Source organism: Populus trichocarpa, chromosome 10 (assembly GCF_000002775.5).
Source record: "Populus trichocarpa isolate Nisqually-1 chromosome 10, P.trichocarpa_v4.1, whole genome shotgun sequence".
Classification (NCBI taxonomy): Eukaryota; Viridiplantae; Streptophyta; class Magnoliopsida; order Malpighiales; family Salicaceae; genus Populus; species Populus trichocarpa.
In genome coordinates, this window is record NC_037294.2 from 4,663,193 (window position 1) to 4,685,042 (window position 21,850).

General features: G+C 35.6%; 1 protein-coding gene across 2 annotated transcripts; it reads right to left on the reverse strand.

Annotated features, from left to right (window-relative positions):
- Positions 1 to 13,837: 13,837 nt before the first annotated feature.
- On the reverse strand, positions 13,838 to 20,457 carry LOC7497965 (uncharacterized). 2 transcript variants are annotated; one of them, XM_002314367.4, is made up of 12 exons: positions 20,140 to 20,456; positions 19,661 to 19,774; positions 19,350 to 19,436; positions 19,116 to 19,162; positions 18,908 to 18,965; positions 18,037 to 18,150; positions 17,662 to 17,787; positions 16,751 to 16,862; positions 16,058 to 16,146; positions 15,063 to 15,271; positions 14,431 to 14,632; positions 13,838 to 14,093 (listed from the first exon to the last, which is right to left on the reverse strand). In XM_002314367.4, the coding sequence occupies exons 2-12, from the start codon at positions 19,740 to 19,742 to the stop codon at positions 14,041 to 14,043; spliced, it is 1,179 nt and encodes a 392-aa protein (XP_002314403.4). In that variant the 5' UTR covers positions 19,743 to 19,774; positions 20,140 to 20,456; the 3' UTR covers positions 13,838 to 14,040. The 2 variants fall into 2 exon arrangements, with proteins under 2 accessions (XP_002314403.4, XP_052312769.1); XM_052456809.1 differs by lacking the exon at positions 13,838 to 14,093 and having other exon boundaries at positions 14,458 to 14,636; positions 20,140 to 20,457.
- Between the last annotated feature and the right edge of the window lie 1,393 nt (positions 20,458 to 21,850).

The following is a 21,850-nucleotide window of genomic DNA, read 5'->3' on the forward strand; positions in this document are numbered from 1 at the left end:
CATGGAAAAGTGCATTGAACTTTATATCTTCCATGTGTATCGCAAGCCTTATCTTTCCTATGGTGTTTTTCTCTCCTTAATTAAAACCTTGAATCATCAGATGACTTGGGAAGAGTTCATCCATAGGATCCCCTGCTCTTTCATAGTCTTATTGATCGCCGAGCCATCATCCATCAAGATACGATTCACCATCTTTTCATCAACATATCTTTTAATGAATAGCGACCGATTATGGAATTTTGATCCAACTAACAAGTCTTCGTCATTGAAGGATATCTCTATTATGCATACACCATAAGTTAAGTTTGAAAAGTGATCATAACTTTCCTTCATAACAGGTTCAATAAGAGTTTTCTCTTCATTAATACGATAGCAAGCAACAAGTGCATTTTCAATCCTTCTCATCTCTATTGGCATGTACTCATTCAGTGTAACGGGCTTTCTTAGAATTTGAGCTAAAAAACCCTCATTTCTATGGATTTTCATTGAATCTTTCGGCTTATCGGCTCATCAATTAGCTTCCTCGCCGTTGAGATCCTCATTCTAGTTGGCTTTGTCATTTGCATGTGCTTCTTCCTTCCTCTTCTATGCGTGACTAAAGTCCATCCTTCATCATCATAATTTTTAGATGAATCAGGCTTCAAGTTATCAACTTGAGGTGCGAGGGTTATATATGAAGTTTGACTTGAGGATGCAGTGAAGCTTGTAGGCAAAATGACACCAAACTCTATAGGTTCAAATGAGCCAAAACTTATTGTAGGGAGTGACTGACATGGTCCTAAATTGACCATGGTTGTGATATTAGAGGCTGCTACTTCATCATCCAAAACAATATTCCCATTCTTGTGTAACCTCATGATCTTATCTTTCAGCACAAAGCACTTCTCTACGGGATGACTGATCAAGCGATGGTATTTGCAATAGTTTGGATTTTCCACTTGGTTTGCTTCATCGGGGCGTTTCACCTCCGGTAACTCAATGATATTTGCCTCAAGCAAATCATCCAGCATCCTATATATGTCTGAGTCGGGGAATGAATACACCTTTTTTTGTTGCTCTTACAGGGATGGTTTCTTTCTTTCACCTTTTTGAAAAGTAGCCAGTGTCGCCTGATCATTCCTCTTAACTCCAGCGGGTACCCTTACGTAGTCGAGTTAACTACTAAAGATTACTTTCCCTCAACCTTTGGAGTGCTCTTTTCAAATATATGACCTTCAAGCTTATTTCTCCTTGGCTCTTGCATAGGTAATGATGAACTTTCAACCGCCGCAAAGCTAAGTTCCATGTCGTGTGCTCGAGTAGCCAATTCTTCAAAAGACTTTGGTTTGATACCTTTTAAAATATAGCGCAGTCCCTAATACATCCCTTGAATACATATGTCTAGCGCAGAAGTTTCGGAAAGCCGATCTCTACAGTTGAGGCCAAGGTTTCTCCACCGATGTATGTAGTCGATGTCAGGCTCTTCATTCCATTGACGTGCATTAGTGAGTTCAATCATGCTAACCACATGACGAGTTCTGTAAAAGCGGTTAAGAAACTCGCACTCTAATTGCTCCCAAGTATCAATCAAGCCAGACTCCAAATCAGTGTACCAATCGAAGGCATTACCTTTCAATGAACGAACAAACTGTTTTACCATGAGATCACCATTAGTTTTGGCATTATTGCAAGTCTCCACAAAGTGAGCTATATGATGCCTAGGATTCCCATTGCCATTGAATTGTTGAAACTTTGGTGGTTGATAGCTCGAAGGCATCTTTACCAAGTCAATTTGTTGGGTGTATGACTTCACATAAGAATACGAGGGTTGAACTGAGCTTTCTACTTGGTCTGTGATGGCTTCCTTGATAAGTTCTTTTAATTGATTCATGGTAAAGATACCATCAGTAATACCACGTATATTCCTTGCAGCTTCGATTGTAGAATCCTCAATGACATCTAATTGATCTACTTGTCAAGCCTTGGTAGCCGAGGTTTGAACTTCTTCGTTCATGCTCTCAAGTTTGTTCATCAACTTTGCTATCTCATGGTCTTTTAACTTGAGTGAAATCGAAAGCCCCTCGACGAGTTTTGTTAAGTTAGCCACTTGATCCTCCAAAGATATTATCTCGATCATCATCAATGATATGGTGCTAAAACCCGAAGCCTTACTTGGTGATTGACATAGGAAAGCTTCTATAGGTGAATTGTCGAAGTCGCCTTGAGTGCCGAAGAAAATTTCATGCGCCCCACTTGACTTTTATAGTGGAGTTACTTATGGCTTCATCTATAAGACGAGATCTTGTGCCCCTCTAGCATTCAAAGTTGTCAACTTGAGAGTCAGCTTAGTTTGTGCATATAATTCGACGATGGATTTCGTTTTCAATGGTGGAGTTGAAGAATCTTCAATGGTATGTCGACGACTTGAATCAGTAGCTTTGTTGCTCTTGGATGCGACAATGGTGATCATGTTCCTCCTAGTTGTCATTGAGAGTTTGTTGAAAATTCTTTCTTGAAGGGAAGAGATGAGAGGTAGAGATGTTCCCAGTGGAGTCGCCAGAAATTTGTAGACATAATTTTGAGCACCTGAAATTAAACAAGCACACGTGTACAAATATATAATTTTATTAAATCTATGATCGGGTACAATCTCTATCTAATATATTCTTTCAAAAGAATATGACAATCATCTGATTCTTTCATTGGATTTGATGTATAATGACTTGATTTATTTGAGAAATCATGCCAAGATTTATGCTTTGCAAGAACGTGAATTTGGACGTGTATTGCGAAACGAGATTTGGTGATTTGATACTTTAAAGAGTACCTTTGTTTGTCTTCAAAGTGTTATTGAAGAACTCTTATGAAGCGTTTAGGGTTGATCCAACAGAGCTTCGTTCTTTGTAGACTTCAAGCGTAGATGAAGGAGGCTTGAGAACTTTTGAGAGAGCTTCCTTGCTTAAAGAGAGAGCTTACTTGCTTGAAGAGAGAGAGAGAGAGAGAGAGAGAGAGAGAGAGAGAGAGAGAGAGAGAGAGCTTCCTTGCTTGAAGAGCTTGTCTTGAAGAAAATTTGTATCTTCCAGAATCCTTTTTTTCTCTCTAGGTTGAAACCCTCTATTTATAAAGATTTGTAGGGCTCTCAGGTCCTTTTCCAATGCTATATGGCATAATTTTATTGGTTAATATTTATTGATGGGATCTCGCATTTATGACAAGATATCTTGACGGGATCTTGTATTTATGACAAGATATCTTGAATATCTCATCCCAAGTGTCAGCCTTTCATTGGCCAAGAAATATATGAAGGCTCATTTATTTTCCATGTCATATATTTCAATTTCATTTTATTCTTTCTTTTAAAAAAATAAAATAACACGTGGTGAAATTTGATTGATAGAAAATTTGTATTTCTACCTCTCATTCCCTTGCAAGAAGGAACTTCACATCTACGATAATCACATCTAATTTATGGAATTTAGAATTATCCTCTTTCACAAGCCTGATTGCCTCTTGAGAATCAGATTAGAGAATGATCCTTTTATGGCCTCTATCTCATGCTACATCTAAGCTATGTTTAATTGCCAGAAGCTTTGGAAGAAGATTTGATCCAAAACCACAAAAACCCGAGAAACCCGCCATCTAGTGACCCTTATTGTTTCGAACCAGTCCCCCAAATCCAGACATACTTGGGTTGCCCTGAGAGCTGCCATCCACATTCACACAAACATAGCCTTCATCTAAACGAAGCCAAGAAACATATATTGGATCTCTTTGAACTGAATCCAAGCTGCCCAATACCTTTCAGCATTCATCATTTAAATGATGAATTTGGTTAATGATCTAGGAATCCCCTGCAAAATATTCATCATACACAATATAGTTCCTACACTTCCATAACCACTAGAAGGTTGAAATGAATAGAGTTGTTGCATTGGATTAGATAAAGTTTTAACACCAAACTTTAACTTCAGCACTCCAAAAGTCTCATAAATAAACAAAGTTGAGTGTCTCCCAAACATTTTTAACATACACACAATCTCTTAAGCAATGTAGGATATCTTCCTCCTCCTTATTGTAGCAGTAACAGGTCGATGAAGAAGCTAAGTGTCGTTTGAAGCGTAAAGAATTTGTAAGCAAACAATCATGCCAAATTTTCCATATCATCAACCAAATCTTTTTTAGAATTTTCAATCTCCAAATCCAAGACAAGGGTTGATCACCATTGAGAGTAACGTAAGATTTCAGAAGCCATAAATAGGCTGATTTCAGGTTATATATTCTCGGAATATTAGACAACCAAATGATGTTATCATCAAACCAAAGATATAAAGGTATTGGGACAATTGTAACAAGGTTCCTGATATCGTTAGGAAGATTAGTCATAAGTTAACTTAAGTTCCAGTAGCCATTAATCTATAAATCATTCACCTTCAAATTAGAATCACTAATATGAACATAGTCAACAAGGGAACACATTGTGCCTACATCAAGCCATCGGCCAAACCATAATGAAACATCATCTTTACCTAATTTAAATGCAAAGCCATCACGTAAGCATTTGAAAGCTTTATAAACAGCTTTCCACGTGTTAGAAGTTGTTTTTGAAGGAGGAGAACAATAAAACAAACTGGAATTTCACAGATATTTGTGATGAAAGATTTGAACCCATGACTTCCTCCCACCACAAAGTAATTGCCTAGCTAGTTTATCAAGGATAGAAACATTAGCTAGCCTAGTTTCTCTGATGCTAAGCCCCCCAAAATTCCTCGGCTTGATGATGGTCTTCCAATTAATTAAATTGAAACCTCAGCTTGAGTCACCTCTACCCCAAATAAAATTCCTGATAGTCTTGTTAATGCTATTACACACAGCGTTTGGAAACAATTGATTTTGCATATAACATATAGCAATAAAAGAAATAATTATGCGAGCTAGAGTTACCCTTCCTGCTTTATTAAGCATACGACCCTTCCAACCTTCCAGTCTAGATTGAATACGGTACATGATGAAGTTGAAGTCTGATCGCTTTACATGCCCCTGAGTCAAAGGAAAACCAAGGTATCTTTCAAGGTCACTCGCAAATTTCACCGGTGATAGTTGAGCCAATGCATTTTTCAAATGTCTGTTAACATTCCTCGAGGTCATAACTCTTGATTTACCAAAATTCACTTTGAGGCCTGATGAATTACAAAAACTAGTAAGAACATCAATAAGTGAGTGCATCTATGTTTTGCTAGCCTTGATAAAAAGAAGAACATCATCATTAAACAAGAGATGTGAAATGCCCACGCCATTTTTAGAAACATGAATTGGTTGCCACACTTTATCAGACACCTTCTTGCATATTAAGCAAGATAGCTTCTCCATACATAGAACAAATAAGTACAGAGAGAGGATCACCATGTCGAAACCCCTGGTTTGGAGAGAAAGAAGGTAATTTTGAACCATTCTAGAGGAGTGTAAGAGAGGTAGACCGAACACAAAACATAATTAATTTGAATGTTCCTTCAGGGAACTTAAAATGCTCTAGAGTACTTTGAAGAAAGTCCCAATTAACTCTATTATAAGCCTTCTCTAAATCAACTTTAGCAGTCAGGTAGCCCTGTTTCCCTCTAGTCTTATGCATGAAGTGCGTAACCACTTGTGCGATCAATGCATTATTAGAAGTACTGCGTCCTGGAATGAAACTGCTCTGAAGAGACCAATAAGGTTATCCAGGAATGGTTACACTCTATCTACCCGGACTTTAGTAATCAACTTGTAGACTACATTGCAGAGACTAATGGGATGAAACTGTTTGAAGGTAGTGGGTCTCTCCTCTTTTGGAATAAGATCCACAAGAGTCAGCAAATATCTTGATTAAAAGATCCATTCTCAAAAGCCGAATAAACTATAGTTTTCAAACCCGACCCGGGGGTTGACCCGGCCAAGGGACCGAGTCCCGAGTTTCACGGGTCAACCCGGAAAAATTAAAAAAAAATATTTAAAGTTTTAATATTTCATATGAAAAAATTAAGAAAAAATTTATGTGAATATAGGCTATACATGTTACAAATAATGAAGTTTAAAAGAATATTTTAAAAAGTTTTTTATCCCAAATTGAAAAAAACATAACTTTTTTCTTGTAAACATAGAATATATACTAAAGGGCTTCAAATCCCACATTAAAAAAATAATTTTTTTCTTGTGATCATAGAATACATATACGAAAAGGCTTCAAATCCCACATTGAAAAAATAACTTTTTTCATGGAAACATAAAGTATATATATATTAAAGGGCTTCAAATCTCACATTGAAAAGATATTATGTTATCATTTTAAGTTGAAGTATTTAAACCAAAATTTTTTTTATCTCACATCGAAAAAACATAACTTTTTTCTTGTGATCATAGAGTATATATACAAAAGGGCTTCAAATCCCACATTAAAAAACATAATTTTTTTTCTTGGGAATATAAAGTATATATACTAAAGGATTTCAAATCTCACATTGAAAAAATAAAATATTTTTCTAATATTTATATAGTGAACTTTAAAAAGTTTTAATAACCAACTAAAAATATATATAAAAAAGGGGTATAGGAGAAAAACCACAATTGAAAAAAAAAGGGTCTCGTCCAGGTCATCGGTCGACCCGACGAGTCGACCTGGTTTTGCCGGATTGTTGCATCGGCCGATCTTTTAACAAACTCGAACCGGTCCAGCCACCAGGTCGACCTGCCGGTCTGGGTTTAATAACTGTGGAATAAACTAACCTCCAAACATCATCTCCTACTATGTCCTAGTATTTTTTAAAAAACAGAGCATGAAAACCATCCTTACCGGGGCTTTATACGAACCCATGCTCCTTAAAGTAATATCCACCTCCTCTTTAGTTACCGATTTAGCTAGCTATGTTACTCCCTCCGACGACAATCTAGGAACAACAACATCCTCAAGGGCATTCAGCTCAACAGAGTCATTAGAACAAAATAGTGATTTATAGAAACTGACAGCTTCCACTTGCAGAATATTGTCATCAGAGTACCATGACCCGTTAGGCAAAAATAATCCATATATTCTATTCCTCCTTCTCCTGGTCTTTGTAAGAGTGTTGACAAATTTGGTGTTCATATTCCCATGGCTCACCCATCTTTCTCTTGATTTTTAAAACCATAAAAGTTCTTCTTGTCAGAGAACTTCGTTATATTCCTATCGTAACTGATGTTCAAGAGAAAAGAGAGATTCCTTGTAATTATACTCCAAACAATCTTGGGCACCCTTCAACCTAGCTTCGATACGTCACTTCCTTCAAAAAATATTTTTGAAGGTATTTTAATTAAAGTTTATAGAGTCCCTACGGACTTCATTGAGACTATGCATTACATTATTTTTGCTCTTGCTCCATGTTGTAGTAACCATATCCCTGTATTCATTATGAGTAGTCCAGGCTGCCTCGAATCTGAAAGGCCTCTCCCTTACCCTATACGACAATCGTCCACATCTCAAAAGAATTGGATTATGGTTAGAATGAAGTCTACACAGGTGCTCCACATAAGCATCAGAAAGATCATTTTTTCATTTCACAGAAGTTATAACCTTATCCAATCTCTTGGCCAAGTAACAAAAACCATGAATGTGGCGGTGCCAAGTAAAGTGCTGACCTTGATACCTCATATCCATAAGGTTGCAATCTATCATTGTCTGTAAGAACCAGGAAGCCCTAGATCAAGAGAACAATTCGCCACAACTCTCTGCCGATGGACAAATCTCATTAAAATCCTCGATTAGAGCCCACGCCCCTTGCACAGTATCTGTAAAAGTTGGCAAATAATCCTAAAATTGTTGTCTTAGGTGAGGAATTGGTGATACATAAACCACTGAGACAAACCAATGATGGCCTCCTAAAGAAACTTTAATAATAGCACATTGACTAGTAGTATCCATGATATTAGTAGTAAAGAAACCTTTTGTTCACAAAATCCAGATACCCCCTGCATGACCTTGGGATTCAACTATAACTGCTGGAAAATAACCCAAGCTAGCCCATAATTTCTCCACCCTAGCAAACAGAGCGTGAGTTTCCAATATCACAAAGAGTGAGGGCTGATATTTATACACTAAATCTCTATAGTTTCTTTTACCTTGGCTGTTAACAACTCCCCTAATATTCCAAGATAGGATTGAAAATTCATTGAATAACTGCATCATAAGAAATAATACAAAAAAAAAAGATAGCAAAAACCACAAGTTCATGGCCCACCATCTATATAACCATACCTTATCTTGTTTCCAGTACCTCATTAATACTATTTGCGATGTTAATAGTATCCTCCTTGCTAGTGGCATGATCCAAACATTCAACACTAAAAGGATAAGTTATGTCAGGGTCATGTGTACTATTATTTTCTTTCGTCGTCGTTGTGGTAACTCCAACATAGGACCCTGTCTTCCCCAACCTGTTAGCATTCTACTCCAAGTCTTCTTTCTCCCTTGTCATGTCAGGGCCTCTTGATGAGAAAACTAGAGGCGTTGAGATATTTAAGTTATTAAAATCATGTTCCACTATAGATGTATGCACCACCTTCTGCTTCCCTTTTTGAATTTTACTCCGTCTCTTGTCTGTAACAATAGCAGGCTTTATAATAGGCTCAGCTATTGTGGGCTTATCTCGTCTTACACATTTCTTATGCTGAGTCATAAACTTCAGGCCTATACTAGGAATAATCAGGCCCATATCTTTTTTTTCTTGTAGCCCATGTTGTTGTGATGCAACAGAAATATCATCATCAACCCCCTCTAATACCGCAAATTTATTAGATTTATTACCCTGATACACCTTCTTTTAATTTTGCTCCCTTATCTTTTTTTGGTTTCCTAACTTTGGTAACTGTTAGCCAATCACCGTGAATTTCGCTTTCGATACCTGGACTCATGGCCTGAACTGTGGAGCCATTACCATTGTTCATATCTCCTCTGGCCACCGTTGCCCTAGGCTCATAGCCACCATCCCCTCAACTGACACACCGTGTGATGACAAAACTTGGCAATCCCTCTCTAAATGCCCATAACAGCCACAACTGTTGCAAATTAAATGTAAACCCTCATACTCCACCTTATACCAATTATCTTTGATCCATAATCTTCCCACTATGGGTTGATCAAGATCAATTTCAATGCAAATACAAGCAAAACACCCTCGTTCAATATTTAGTGTATGCATGTCAACCTTAATAGGTTTGCCTATTGCCAAAGCCATGGCCATGAGGAAGCTCTCGTCATAAAACACTAGATTAAGGCTTGAAATCCGCACCTATACCATTGCTCCATTGATTTTTATTATGGAAGATACAAACTCTGGTGACCAATTACGCACTGCAAGGTAATGGTCAAAAAGCATCCAAGGCCCTCCATTAATTATTTTCGCTCTATCATCTGCAAGATCAAATTTGACCATGAAAAAACCATTGTCAACGTTCATAAGCTTAAAACCTCCATTCAATTTCCAAACCCCTTTCAATCTCATTCTTAACTAATAGCAACCAATTTTCTTGCCAAAAAGTTTAATGATCAGAGAGTCATACCAAAGGTAGCACAACTCTCGAAAGACTGAATCATCAATATAGACCTTCGGTAATAAACGGTTCCCATTATCATGCTCAATACGGACAAGATTGTTGTCAATCAAATTAACCCTTTCTCTCATAGGCGGAGGAGTTTGAATACCTAACACCTTATCTTTAAAGGAGACTCTCTCTTATCCTGATGAAGATCCAAATCCATTCACTATATCATGTGGTTTTGTGGGAATCGATCTCACCCCAACCAAAGTATATGCGAACTCTACATTCATTCTCTCCTTAAATTATGTGTAGAGATTTATAAGAGACTAAAATAAAAAGGTATTTTTAATAGTTTTGATGATAAAAAAAATTATATATAAATTGGTTAACTTGTATGTAGTTCAGCATACAATCTAGATTAAGTTCTAAACTATAAATTAACAAGTTAATCTCTTAGACTAGACTTAATTCAATAAAAACAATTCTTAGTTCTAGCCAAGACTCAATTCATGAAATTCTTAAGTTGGCCATCAATTAACCTATCTAGACTCTAGTTTAGTCTTGACAAATCAATAAAGTGGAGGACAATTTAGTTTCTAGTCATAGAAAAATAATGATTATTTTTCAAAATATTTTTTATTTGAAAATGCATCAAAATAATATTTTTTTATTTTAAAAAAATATTTTTGATATCATCACATTAAAATAATTTGAAATAAAAAAATATTTTTAAAATAAAAAAAAAACAAACAGGTTACAGTGAAATACAATGATGAAGTTAGTGTTGTTGAAAATTGTATTAGACGGCTAATCTAGTGGATTAATTGAGAAAGATAATGATGGCATTAGACTAGAACCATCATTCAAGTACGCCCCGTTAGTTGAGATGTCGACGCTTTTTGGAAGGATGATAATAATTTTAACTGATAAATGAGCGGATCTTACACGTTTTTCTCCTTGTATTAGTTTGGTACGACTGCAAGGATATAATAACTTCAAGTTACAGATATTAATTATCATTCTTCAGAGTAATTTTTAAACTGATTCTAACCTTAAAAAATATTAAATTAATATTTTTATATAGTTTTTAATTATTTTAATTTACTAATATTAAAAATAAAAAGTATTATTTTAATATATTTTTAATTAAAAAACACAAGAAAGTATTGTGTTTTTTACTCGGGAGAGATGTCGATTGCAGCGCAGGAGCACCACGACATGGTCATATGGATTATAAATTCCGATCGAATATCAGAGTGAAAGAAATAGAACCACAATACTTTCATTATAGCCTCAATAAGGTTATAATGTTTCAGGCGAAGTGTTGATATCGAAACTTTCATTAAATCGGCCTGGTTCAGGTAATTATAATCTGGGGGGGGTGTTGTTGGAGGCCCTGCAACAATAATATCTCCGTAATATCTAAGCCTCTCACTTTAGGGTTCCCCATCCACCGGAAGTTATCTATTTGCATCTCTCTCACCCTCGATCAATAGATAGACTCGGTCGCACAAAAACAAGCCAAGCCTGTTTTGCTCTTTGTTTGTGTACCTTGCCATCCATCAAGGAAAGGAAAACGTCCATCATTCTTCTACTCTTGTCTGTTTGTGTTCTTTAATTCTATCGCTGAACCTTGTCCTTTATTCATATATCTCTATGTTCTAGCAGCACATCTTCTTCTTCTTCTTCAATTTTGGCCTTCGGTGGCCCTCCGCTCTGTTCTCTCCCGGCAAAAGGTTCAACAAGCTAGCAAGCCACATGATCCATTGTATGGTTTCTTATATACGTAGGTTAAGTTTGACAATGTATTTGAACCGTATTCGAAATGCTTTTTTAAGGCATGATCACCCACCCCCATCATCAATGGAAATAACGAAAACTTACATAAAAGAAGAGACCATACAGAGAGATGGAGACCATCCTAATGGAAGAAAGGAGGAAAGCATTACCATTTACCATTTTATCATGCTAAAATAATCTTGTCTTGTCAAATGAAAGCCCCGACAAGCTAGTGCATAGGATAAAATTCAACCGAGTATATGATGATTGATAATGAACCTAGCTAAGTGAGAACTACATGCCCTCTTCAAATTCAAAGCTATGCTGATTGATTTGAGCTACGAGTGAAGAACGAGCATCACCCACCGCATCATCTAGAGGATGATGGGTAAGCATGAGGTGTTTGTTAATTCATTGCCAACCAGATTACTGTATCTCTCCTTTTCATTTAGAATCTTGGATATGATAATTATAGATCCCATAATTCTAATAAAACGGCGACTTTCATGTATACTCAGTTCTTTATTTATGAAACAGTTCCAAGGAAACACGAAAGGCCAAAAGTGTTTGAGAGTTACATTTACATAATAATTCCTTTTTTTTAATACATCGTGTATCTGATTAATGGTTATAAATTATGAAAAGAATATATTGAATTGCTTGACCTAGGTTGTGTATGTGAATGGTTATAAATTACAAAATGAATCTTTCGTGACCTAAGTTGTAATTTCTATACGCATTGTGGTGAACATATTGTTTGTTTAAAATTAGAAATTTTATTTTTTGTTTAAAATTAATTTATTTTTTTTAGTATTTTTTGATCATTTTGATGTGTTAATGTAAAAAATAAATTTTAAAAAATAAAAAAATATATTATTTTAATACATTTTCAAATAAAAAATAATTTGAAAAATAACTATTATTACATTACCTTACAAATAAAAATAGAATAAAACCCATGATTTTGTAGAAAGTTGAAAAGAAAAAAGGTTCCTTGAATCCTTGTAACTCAAAAGAAGAAGAAGAGGACAAAAAGGAGCAATAATTTATTCAGGAAACAAATTAGGATTCTTCCTCATCTCCGTGCGTGAGGGAGCTGTCATCTCTCTTCTCTATTTTATTAAAAGCTTTTTGGAGCCGCCAACAGGCAAACTGGAAGAGCTATACCACCAACACAATCACATAGGTCCAACTGGGAAGATTCATTCACTCATGCTCATAAAACATAACCTTGCTTTTCCTTTTCCTAAGAGGACATGCCTTACGTTTTTATTATTGTAAAAATGTCACTTTTGGAGGAGGATATTTGGAGCCCCTTTTAGAACACATGAACAATACAAGTATCAGAGAGGCTCCGAGCCACGTCCAGCATGCACTTCCTTTGCCCCCTTATTATTTAATTGCTAAAATACATGGCAACAAGCATGAGACCACTACGAATCTAAAAATTTAATCGAAGCATTGCCGAGACATTAGCCCCAAATGCGCGATGTTTTTTTTTATATATAGATACTACACTGCCTATATTTTTGTTTTTTTCACATAAATAACAACGTTTTCTGACATCAGGTCAAAGGAAAATTTACTTGGAAAGTAAACTTTTATTATTATTATTATTATTAACATGGATATCCGAGCCAGCTTACGTGTATCTCAACTAATCCCACAGAAAATTAACAACTATATAAACTTTCAGTGAAACTCGAACTAATAACCTCTAGAGAACAAACCTAAAACCTAACCAGTTAAACTACACCCCTCAAAGTTCTGGAAAGTAAACTTTTGGTTTGCAAAGTAACTATCTTCGTCATAATCAGATGACAGAAGTGTTCCATGTGAGACAAAGATCCATCCAATTGCGACTATGTGGTACATCTTCAGAATGAGCAGATATTTTGCAGGGAACCAGAAAAGAATTTACCAATTGTGCAAAAGTTAAAGACATCTAACTACCACAAGCACAAACCCACCAGGCTGTCCAAATCTGTTCCAATCGCAATTTAGTCCGTTGCCTTTTGATTTCTCTTTGAATTGCGGCAGTAAGTTCCCACTCTCACCAAACTTACAATAGCTACAACGAAAACGACATGTTTTTGTAGTTCTGAACTTCCTTCACTTTCCCCTTTGGAGTGTTATATGGAGATACAGTAACAAAATGCCAATTCAAAAACTGTTAAGATGTAAATCAACCCCACCACCCTAAAAAAATCTGATATGATGAAAACTAGCAAGCAAGCTAAGAAAATGATCCACAAACCAAATGCCATTACTACCTGTATCGCTTACTGTGCAAACATAAGAATTTCTTGGTAGGCCACAATTTACAGCTCCTCATTTCGCACGGCACTGATAGGCTAACTATAAACATCTCTCACCAGGATCTTGGAACCCAGATAAGCACAAGTAGTTGCAACATAAGATCTCATGAAACATCAGGAGATTCAGAAAAACGAACAAAATCATTATCACAAGGCTAAAAACATCCAGGGGGACCAAGACTTGGGAAACAGTGAGTGAATTTGCACTGTCAAGGCACTTTAGGTCTGTAACTGTGACTATGATGATTTTATTTTTTTATTTCTATTCAAGTAGTATAAGCAGCAGTCAGATGTCAAGTATGATACAGAATGCTAGAATGAACAATTGCGGTGATTTGCTTTTGTGTTTTAAAAAATGGATCCTAACCTCACATTTGGTATTTAATAAATATTCGCCTAGCCAAAATTCCCACATGGGCTCCTATAAAACAGGGACAGTTCCATTTGGTTGCTGCATGGTTCCAAGTGATTGACCTACAAAAACAGAGTCGTCAACTGAACAGGGAGAAAAGGAATATAAACATGTATTGGAAAAAGGGAGTATCATTCTGATGATAATGATAACAAAATCAAAAAATCTTAAACATTGAAAATGATAATTCATACAACTTAAAAAAAAGTTGCAGCTTTAATGCAGTAATCGTTCAGTCAACAAATGCCAGCTACCAGGTAATAAGCTCAATTATGATTAGCATTTTTAAAAAAGTTATCTATAACTTTCCATTTTACTAACTGAGATCATGCCTAGTGTTAGTAGCTGATTCAAAAATACGGAGCTTGCAAGTAACGGTAGAAGAAATTAGTAGACTACCTGAGTTGCCTGCAAAAGAATAGGGCTTTGAAAGATATTTGCTTCTGAGCATTCCAACTGAAGCAGTCTGGGGCCTTAGAATGTTATCAACAGGAGACTGATTTGAGAAGTTAGTCAATGGTGGACATCCTCCTGAATTATCCAGGCACATCTCTGAACTTTGTGCAAGAATTTCATCAGGTTGATGCACAGAAGGATCTCCCTGCCTTACAAAGATTAAGTCAGTAGCTTCTAATTAAATAATTTATGTACCGCAGCAGCACTGTGAGCAGAATTTAAACAAAAATATAAGATGGGCACGCACTAAAGATAGAGAAGTTTATATAAAAGTCAAAGCAGGAAAACTTCCAGAGGGTGTAATTTGATGCATCAGGAAGCAAAATGAATTTCCTGAACATGAAAGTTCTTGCACAACACCACAGGTTCACTTGGTATAACTTGCCCTTCAGTACAGCACTAGATGTAAAAATTAAAATGCTGGTTTCAACAGTTCAGAAGACAATAACTGTATGATGAGCACTGGCAAGTAAAAATCTAACTCATATCTCTTATTTCTCTAAGATTTTTAAGACAAGACACTTTACAACAGCCAAATGGAAGTTGAGCCACCAAAAGTAACAATAGGTACAAACCTTTTCATTGATGAGGTCATTTGTTTGTGCATCTAAGGAACCCTTCTGAGATGAAGCCAGTAGTTGCATTATGCTTTCCCGTGATAATTCTGAATTCACCATGTTCAGTCCCTCAGCAGATGTGGCATGGTACAGATAAGCAACTGCTGACCGTAGACGAGTGTTCCTTTGAGAGTAATAAACTTTGGCAGCAAGGGGAGCTGGAATATCTGATTTAATACAACAGATCATTATATAATATCGAGAAAGCAGAGAACATCCAAAGTCAAGAATCAAAAAGGGCTCAGACAACTTCACAGATAAGCCACAGAGAAGATGGTCACTAAATGCAACATAATCATTAAGCATGTCACTTCCTGAATTTGAATGTGCTTGAAAATCTCTCCATGGACAATAGATGAAAAACAAATCTTCATGAGTACATCATGTATTCAGTAGCTGTATTCAGTAGCAGCACAAGCACCCATGTTCATTTCATCTCAGTTGAGTTATGAACATCTAAGTGAATGCATGATTATTGTTGATGGCATGATGGAAATAATAAAACTGTTTCAAATTTCAATGAACTAGAGTTTCCACCTATTGCACACTCCATTTTTCTGATTGTAATTGAATGTTGAAAAGATTTAAGATTCTTTATTTCCTTCTGTTCTACTCCTTTCCTCTGGTGCAACATCCAACTTTTCTAATATATGTATTTGGTACCCAAATGAAAATCCAACACCGTGTTTCCCTGAAATGAAATTCGTATATACTGCGATTATGGACTAGCTCGCCAGATATCTTTGATAAAGAGAATGTAAACTCCACATGGATAGAGAACAGCAAGCATATGACAAATCAGTAACTAGATGGCAAGGAAGGTGTAAAAGTCAAGAAACCCACTTCTAAATTTTCTTTCAAAATATGATATTAAAAAAAAGTGGTTTTTTTGTGGTTAGAAAAAAATAAGAGAAAAGAGACCAAGTTAGGAAAAAATATAAATTTGGGCATACAAGTAGATGGATCCACAGTGCTTGTAACTTTTGTTAAGCCAGAAGCTGTTTCTGGATCATCTGATTGCAGTCGATGCTCAGTTGATATGCTACACAAACCAAAAACAATGGATCATGTAATTGAAACCAGTATCAAATTTCACAAGATTGTCATAAGTAGCAGGCATAGAGGATGACTTAATAGATATGCTGGAACATTTTTGGCAGAATGTTGTGTCTGAATTTCACATCACTCTCAGCTTGGGCACTTTGTAAAGTACTCTCTTCATAAGATAATTAACAGGGGGGAGGGGGCATTGATGTGCAAATAAAAGTAATGGCCTAATCACATAATTAAACACATTATCATTTGGGTATCAAATAAAGATGCATGAAAAAGGAATACCAAAGACAATTATACAGCAACTAAAACTACGTCCCTTTTAATTATTATGCAATACAAGTTCTAAGAAATACTAACCACCATTCCCTAAAAAAATATCTAACATGAAAGTATAATGTAACTACATGATTGCACATAAATGCAATAGCAATGAAGATGATAAAATGAGAAATGAAAACAATGAGAAAGCCAATGCACAATATGATATTCAAAATTCATACTGAATTATGAACAATATTTATGATACCTGAAGATATGCAGATAGCAGTATTTAAAGCAATCACACGCCATAGAGAACAAAGAAAGCATACAATTTATAGCGTTTTGTTGGAGGTGGCATTACACAGGCTGAGTAGTCTGTATTCACAGGACTCACTGCTTTTCCAATGATCATAGATGCCACATCTACAGTAGCAGAATTTCCTGTCGGACAAATGAAAGCAAGGAATCAAATATATTCAAACAGAATAATATGTGTGTGTCTATTGCAACCACGGACCTGTCTGTTGAGGAAGCAAGATTAAAACATTACTCTTTTTAAGTTTTTCAGATGCAATAACATTTAAAAAAAAAACCAAAAACCCTACTTGACTCAAGAATCACCACCGTTGTCCCAGCCATATGGGACTTTTCATAATGATGTGGGTTCAAATCCTTGAAAGGAAAAATGTCAATCTAGCTAGCTTAGGTTCATTAATTCAATTACAAAAGCATCTCACAACAGAACCTCCTTTTGAAGGAAAACCACTGGGATACAACTTGGGAGAAAAGGACTAGTTTTCAGATCATATATACCAAGTTACAATTCATTAACCCAATCTCAAGCCAGCACTAGAGAATGCAATCAGTCTACTCAAGAGAGAGGAAGTTTCACCCAAAATTCTTGCAGCACATGGAGAAAGAGAGGAATGTCTGATTTCTCTCCTAAAAAAAGTAATTACTGGACTGTTTATCCTCTATTGCAAAAGAAATTCCACAACCTTTTACACAGATACAGACATCTAAAGGTACGGTACGAGACTACAATATAGTCTTCAAACAAATAATCGATTCCCCTCTGTATTCAAAATGAGTGATAGACATTCTACCAAGGACTTTTAATGATACCCAAGTTACTTAGAGCTGAAAGAACAATTACTTGAAATGATTACTCATAAATTTTTTGATATAAAAGATTCAAGAGAAAAGATTAAATAAAGATATAAGAGCAAAAATGACTTACTTTTTGTATCCAGGGAGAAGGAAGAAGGCATTCTAGGTGGCCTGTCCAACTGAGATTCTGATGCAACAGTATCATCTGCAACTATATATTCAGAACTTTCTCGTTCCACAACTGGTGTGGCTTGGTCTAAACAAAGTTAAGAACTAAACCACTAGCCTGTATAAAAACAAAATAAAAGTAACATCCTTTGAAACAATGTGAAAATCTCAAAGCACCAAACATTGTTCAAATTTGTAACACTTAATGAGAAAAACCATTGACTCTTTGCATTTCCTCCAGATTAAAAGTAACGGTAGTGTTGTAACAAAGCCATCTGAATCAACACCAAATAGGGATTTAAAATAGATTTTGGTGTCTCAAAATAAAAGAGGATACTAGAAGAGGCAGTTATTAACTTTTTCCTCTCCTTCCTTGGAGGTTTCCTGCGTCCTGTGCCACCATCAGGCTCCAAGGTCATTTCTTCTGCAGAATTTAAGAACCTACAAAGCTCTAAAAAGAAAAAAAGAAAAAAAGAAAAAAGAAACCTAACTCAGTTAAGCACTAGCACTGCCAGACTTAAAGGGTTATACCTAACTATTGAAGGTAGGCTATCAATTTACCCGTAACATACATGTACAGTATAAAGAAACAGTTACTCCCAAAAGTACATGTTCATGCCATCAAGGTTAGACAACCAGTTGGCTAGCACCATCTGTTCCTCCAAGACCTTAAAGTTTGGACCAAAACACAATTACCTAGTTGACTAAAACTTATTTGGAAGAGATTGCAAATAAAACCTATGCGGAGATTGTGATATTTCATCATTTGATTTAAAAAATCATGTTACACCCTGATTCAAGCACTCATTCAAGTAAAAGCATATAACAAAATCATTGCTATTGGAGTATCGATGAAAGCATCTACAGGGACTCCAAAGGATGTCCTGACTAGCATTTGTGTGAATCAAGCAATGATGGTTTTTAAAAAAAAATGGGATAAACAGTAATAATGCTGATGTCTAGGAGAAAATGAAGCACTTAATGGTTCTAATTAAACACAAGCATTTGTCCATATCATTTCCAAACAAATATTTTGTCAACATCAATGTTCCTGTGTTTTTCAACCACTTTAAAATGTTTATATTCATTGCATGGAGCTCTATTATTTGAACCATATGCCACATTAACACCAATTTTAATAACTGCCTGAAGAGTTAGGAAAGAAGGAAAGGGAAAAGGAAAAAACTCAAAAGAGAAAACCTCAAAACCTGCATGGGCTGCATATTGGCTAGCCTTCACTGGCTTCTTACAAGCATTGCAACATACCTTCACAATGATATTGCAAAATTAGATAAATAATTAAGAAATATCATAAGCACACCAATGGATTAACAGTATTTTGCATGTGAAAGGAAAATAAATGAGTTAGAATATTATTTATACAACCAATAAAAAGCTCAACTTGTCAAACCTTACCAGGTCCAAAGGGTCAGTCATAGGCATCAAACCAAAAACATGCATATCTGCAGAAGGAAACGATCAAGCAACTAAAGAAACTGAACACCAAGGGAAAACAAAAGGTTTGACTTAAATTACAAAGAACATGACAACTAAGACTTGACAATGCAGGCTGGTCATGGACCGTACACATCCCTAATTTGTCAGTCCACGTAGAAACTTTCCCGCATAAACATAGTGCTCGAAGATTACCTTCTTCATCAAGTAAATTTGGTTCATCTGCCTCGTGCAATTCTCTGCAAATATATTGAGTAGCTAATTTCTGCTGGCTAACCTCCTCTGCAAAAAAATTGGAGCTAACATGAATAGAAGAAACTTCAACGGAAAAGAAAAGGCAAATGAAATATCACCTAGTATATAAATTAAATCCCATTTTACTTTTCAAAGTTAATTTCTATAGGCAATCTAAGAACGTAAACTTGCGTTAACACAAAAGTCTACACGGGCTCCAACGTTATCTTCATAGGAGTACATTATGGAATTATCGTCTTATCTATATATACCTGCATTATTTTGCAATAAACTTCCCGCAGCCAGAAGCCGAGCCATGACTGCCATCCTCCCATTTCCAATTGAGCATACCATTGATCCTCAAACGCAATTTCTGTATCTATAAACTGCAATTAATACCATATATTAGCTACCACCATTAAAATCATTAAACGTTTTCAAAGACACTGACTCATCTCTACCTAAATTGCAAAAATCAACTCCAAAATCGCACAATCACAAGCTATAAAATAATCTTAAAAAAAAAAAACTAAATTTAGAGTGCAAAAAACACACATTGCAAGATCACACAGAGTTTCCACTGACATGCAATTCAACAAATGCATGATAACTGAAATCATTCTTCCATAACGCACCGCAAAACCTCTACATGTCTAAAATCCACAACCCTAATTATCGCATTCGTAAATTTATATAGAGAAACAAAAATCAGAATTCCAAATCTAAACGAAAGAAAAAAAAGGACACTCACCTCGAATCTGTACAAACAATTAACCGATGAGATCACCTTTAAATCGAAGAGAAATCGGCGATTTTTTTTTAATGTGTGGATCTCGAAAATGCAAGTACAGGTAATCGAGATTGACTAGAGAAGAAGAGAAGATCAGATTTTTGAGAGTAGAAACCCTAGAGGGAGAGGGAGAGGGAGAGGGAATTTAAAGTTTCTTTTTAATTTGAAAAAACGCTCTTTATATTTTCTCTTGTTCTTCTTCTCTCTCCTCTCAGAGAGGAGGTGGAGAGAAGCTATGAATTTTGCAAAGCTAAAAATGCGGAAAATCGTTTTTTAAAAAAAAAAATTAATTTCTTGGATAGTATTTATTAATTTCGATTTATTCATTTTCGTCCTTTTTTAGGGATAACTACATATAAGTCCCCAACTTATAGTATATCGATGAACAGTCCACAATGTGCAGCTCGTTTTCTCATTCGTCCCTCTCTGAAAGAAAGAGGTAATGGTTGACACTGCAAGTATGCGCATGATACCGAGCCTAGGCGCTAGAAGGAGGACTGGAGGTTGCTTCTTGAAAGACCACCATATAAGATGAGTTCTAACGGACACGATATAAATTGTTATATAAATTTAATTTAAAATCATAGTTACTGCTTGTTCATTATTAATTCTTTTAATCGATCTCCAATAGAGTTTTTTCCTGACAAAAGGAGATTTTTTTTTTCGTTTAATGAATATTTTCAATCAAGTTGGTATTATTAGTCTTTGGATCCTAAATTATTACATAACTTGTGATTTGCTTGCCATGATGGTACATGATAAACCAATTTAAAATAAATAAAAAGAGACCGGTAGCTTGGCCTATCTGGACCTCGGTCTATGGTTAGACCTTGGCCCTGTCACCAAGATCGATCAACTTGGTTGACTGGTCACACGACCCCACTTTCTTTCCCGACACTCGAAATTTATCTAGATTTGTTCAATGTTGTCCCAACACACACCTTTATGTATGTTTTTTAAGTTCCCAGAATCTTGCACACAAACTTTTCATGTGTAACAAACTTTTCCATGCATCATGCAGTGTCTTTTATGCCACTTTTCTACGTTAATGGTTATTTACTAACATTAACCAGCATCTTCACCAATGGCGAGCATGATAGTTGTTGTGGCGTGCACGATGTCAAATGGAAAATCTTCCTCTTAAACTAAAAAAGTTTAGGATTAATAATAAAATTATGATTTTGAAGAAGTCAATACCTAGTATCATGGTCATTAGAAAACCTAATATTTTGCAAGAGTCTAGGTAAAAGGACTAGTTGTGCAAGGAAAAGATGCATCACCCCCAGTGCACCCTACCTATAGTAAGTTGCATTGTTGATCAATTGTTTTCCTAGACTAGGTTTGTATTTGTTGGTCTCATATAAGGTGCAAAACATATCTCTTTTCGTGAGAAAGTCTCTACCTTCTCGGGTTAAATCCTGGTTGTTCTAGGGTCTGAATTTTAGCATCACATTTATTTTCTACTTTGTTTATTTAATACCCGAGGATATACTTTACTGTGTAATTTTATGTCCTCAAATAATAAAGTCTACAACTAATTCCTAACGTATAGTGATATTAACTCATTTAATTTAATATCGAGAGTATGCATTATGTTGTAAAATATACCCTGAATATTAATTAAACAAATTAATTTTTGTGATATTTTTAAAATCTTAACCAAGTCCTAATG

Coding starts and splice junctions, on each gene's coding strand:
- LOC7497965 (XM_002314367.4), bottom strand. CDS start 19,742: ATGGTATGCTCAATTGGAAATGGGAGGATGGCAGTCATGGCTCGGCTT. Junction 18,151..18,907: donor CCAATATGCAGCCCATGCAG/GTTTTGAGGTTT, acceptor TTTTCTTTTTAG/AGCTTTGTAGGTTCTTAAAT. Junction 14,094..14,430: donor TTCTTTTGCAGGCAACTCAG/GTAGTCTACTAA, acceptor CTGTTTTTGTAG/GTCAATCACTTGGAACCATG.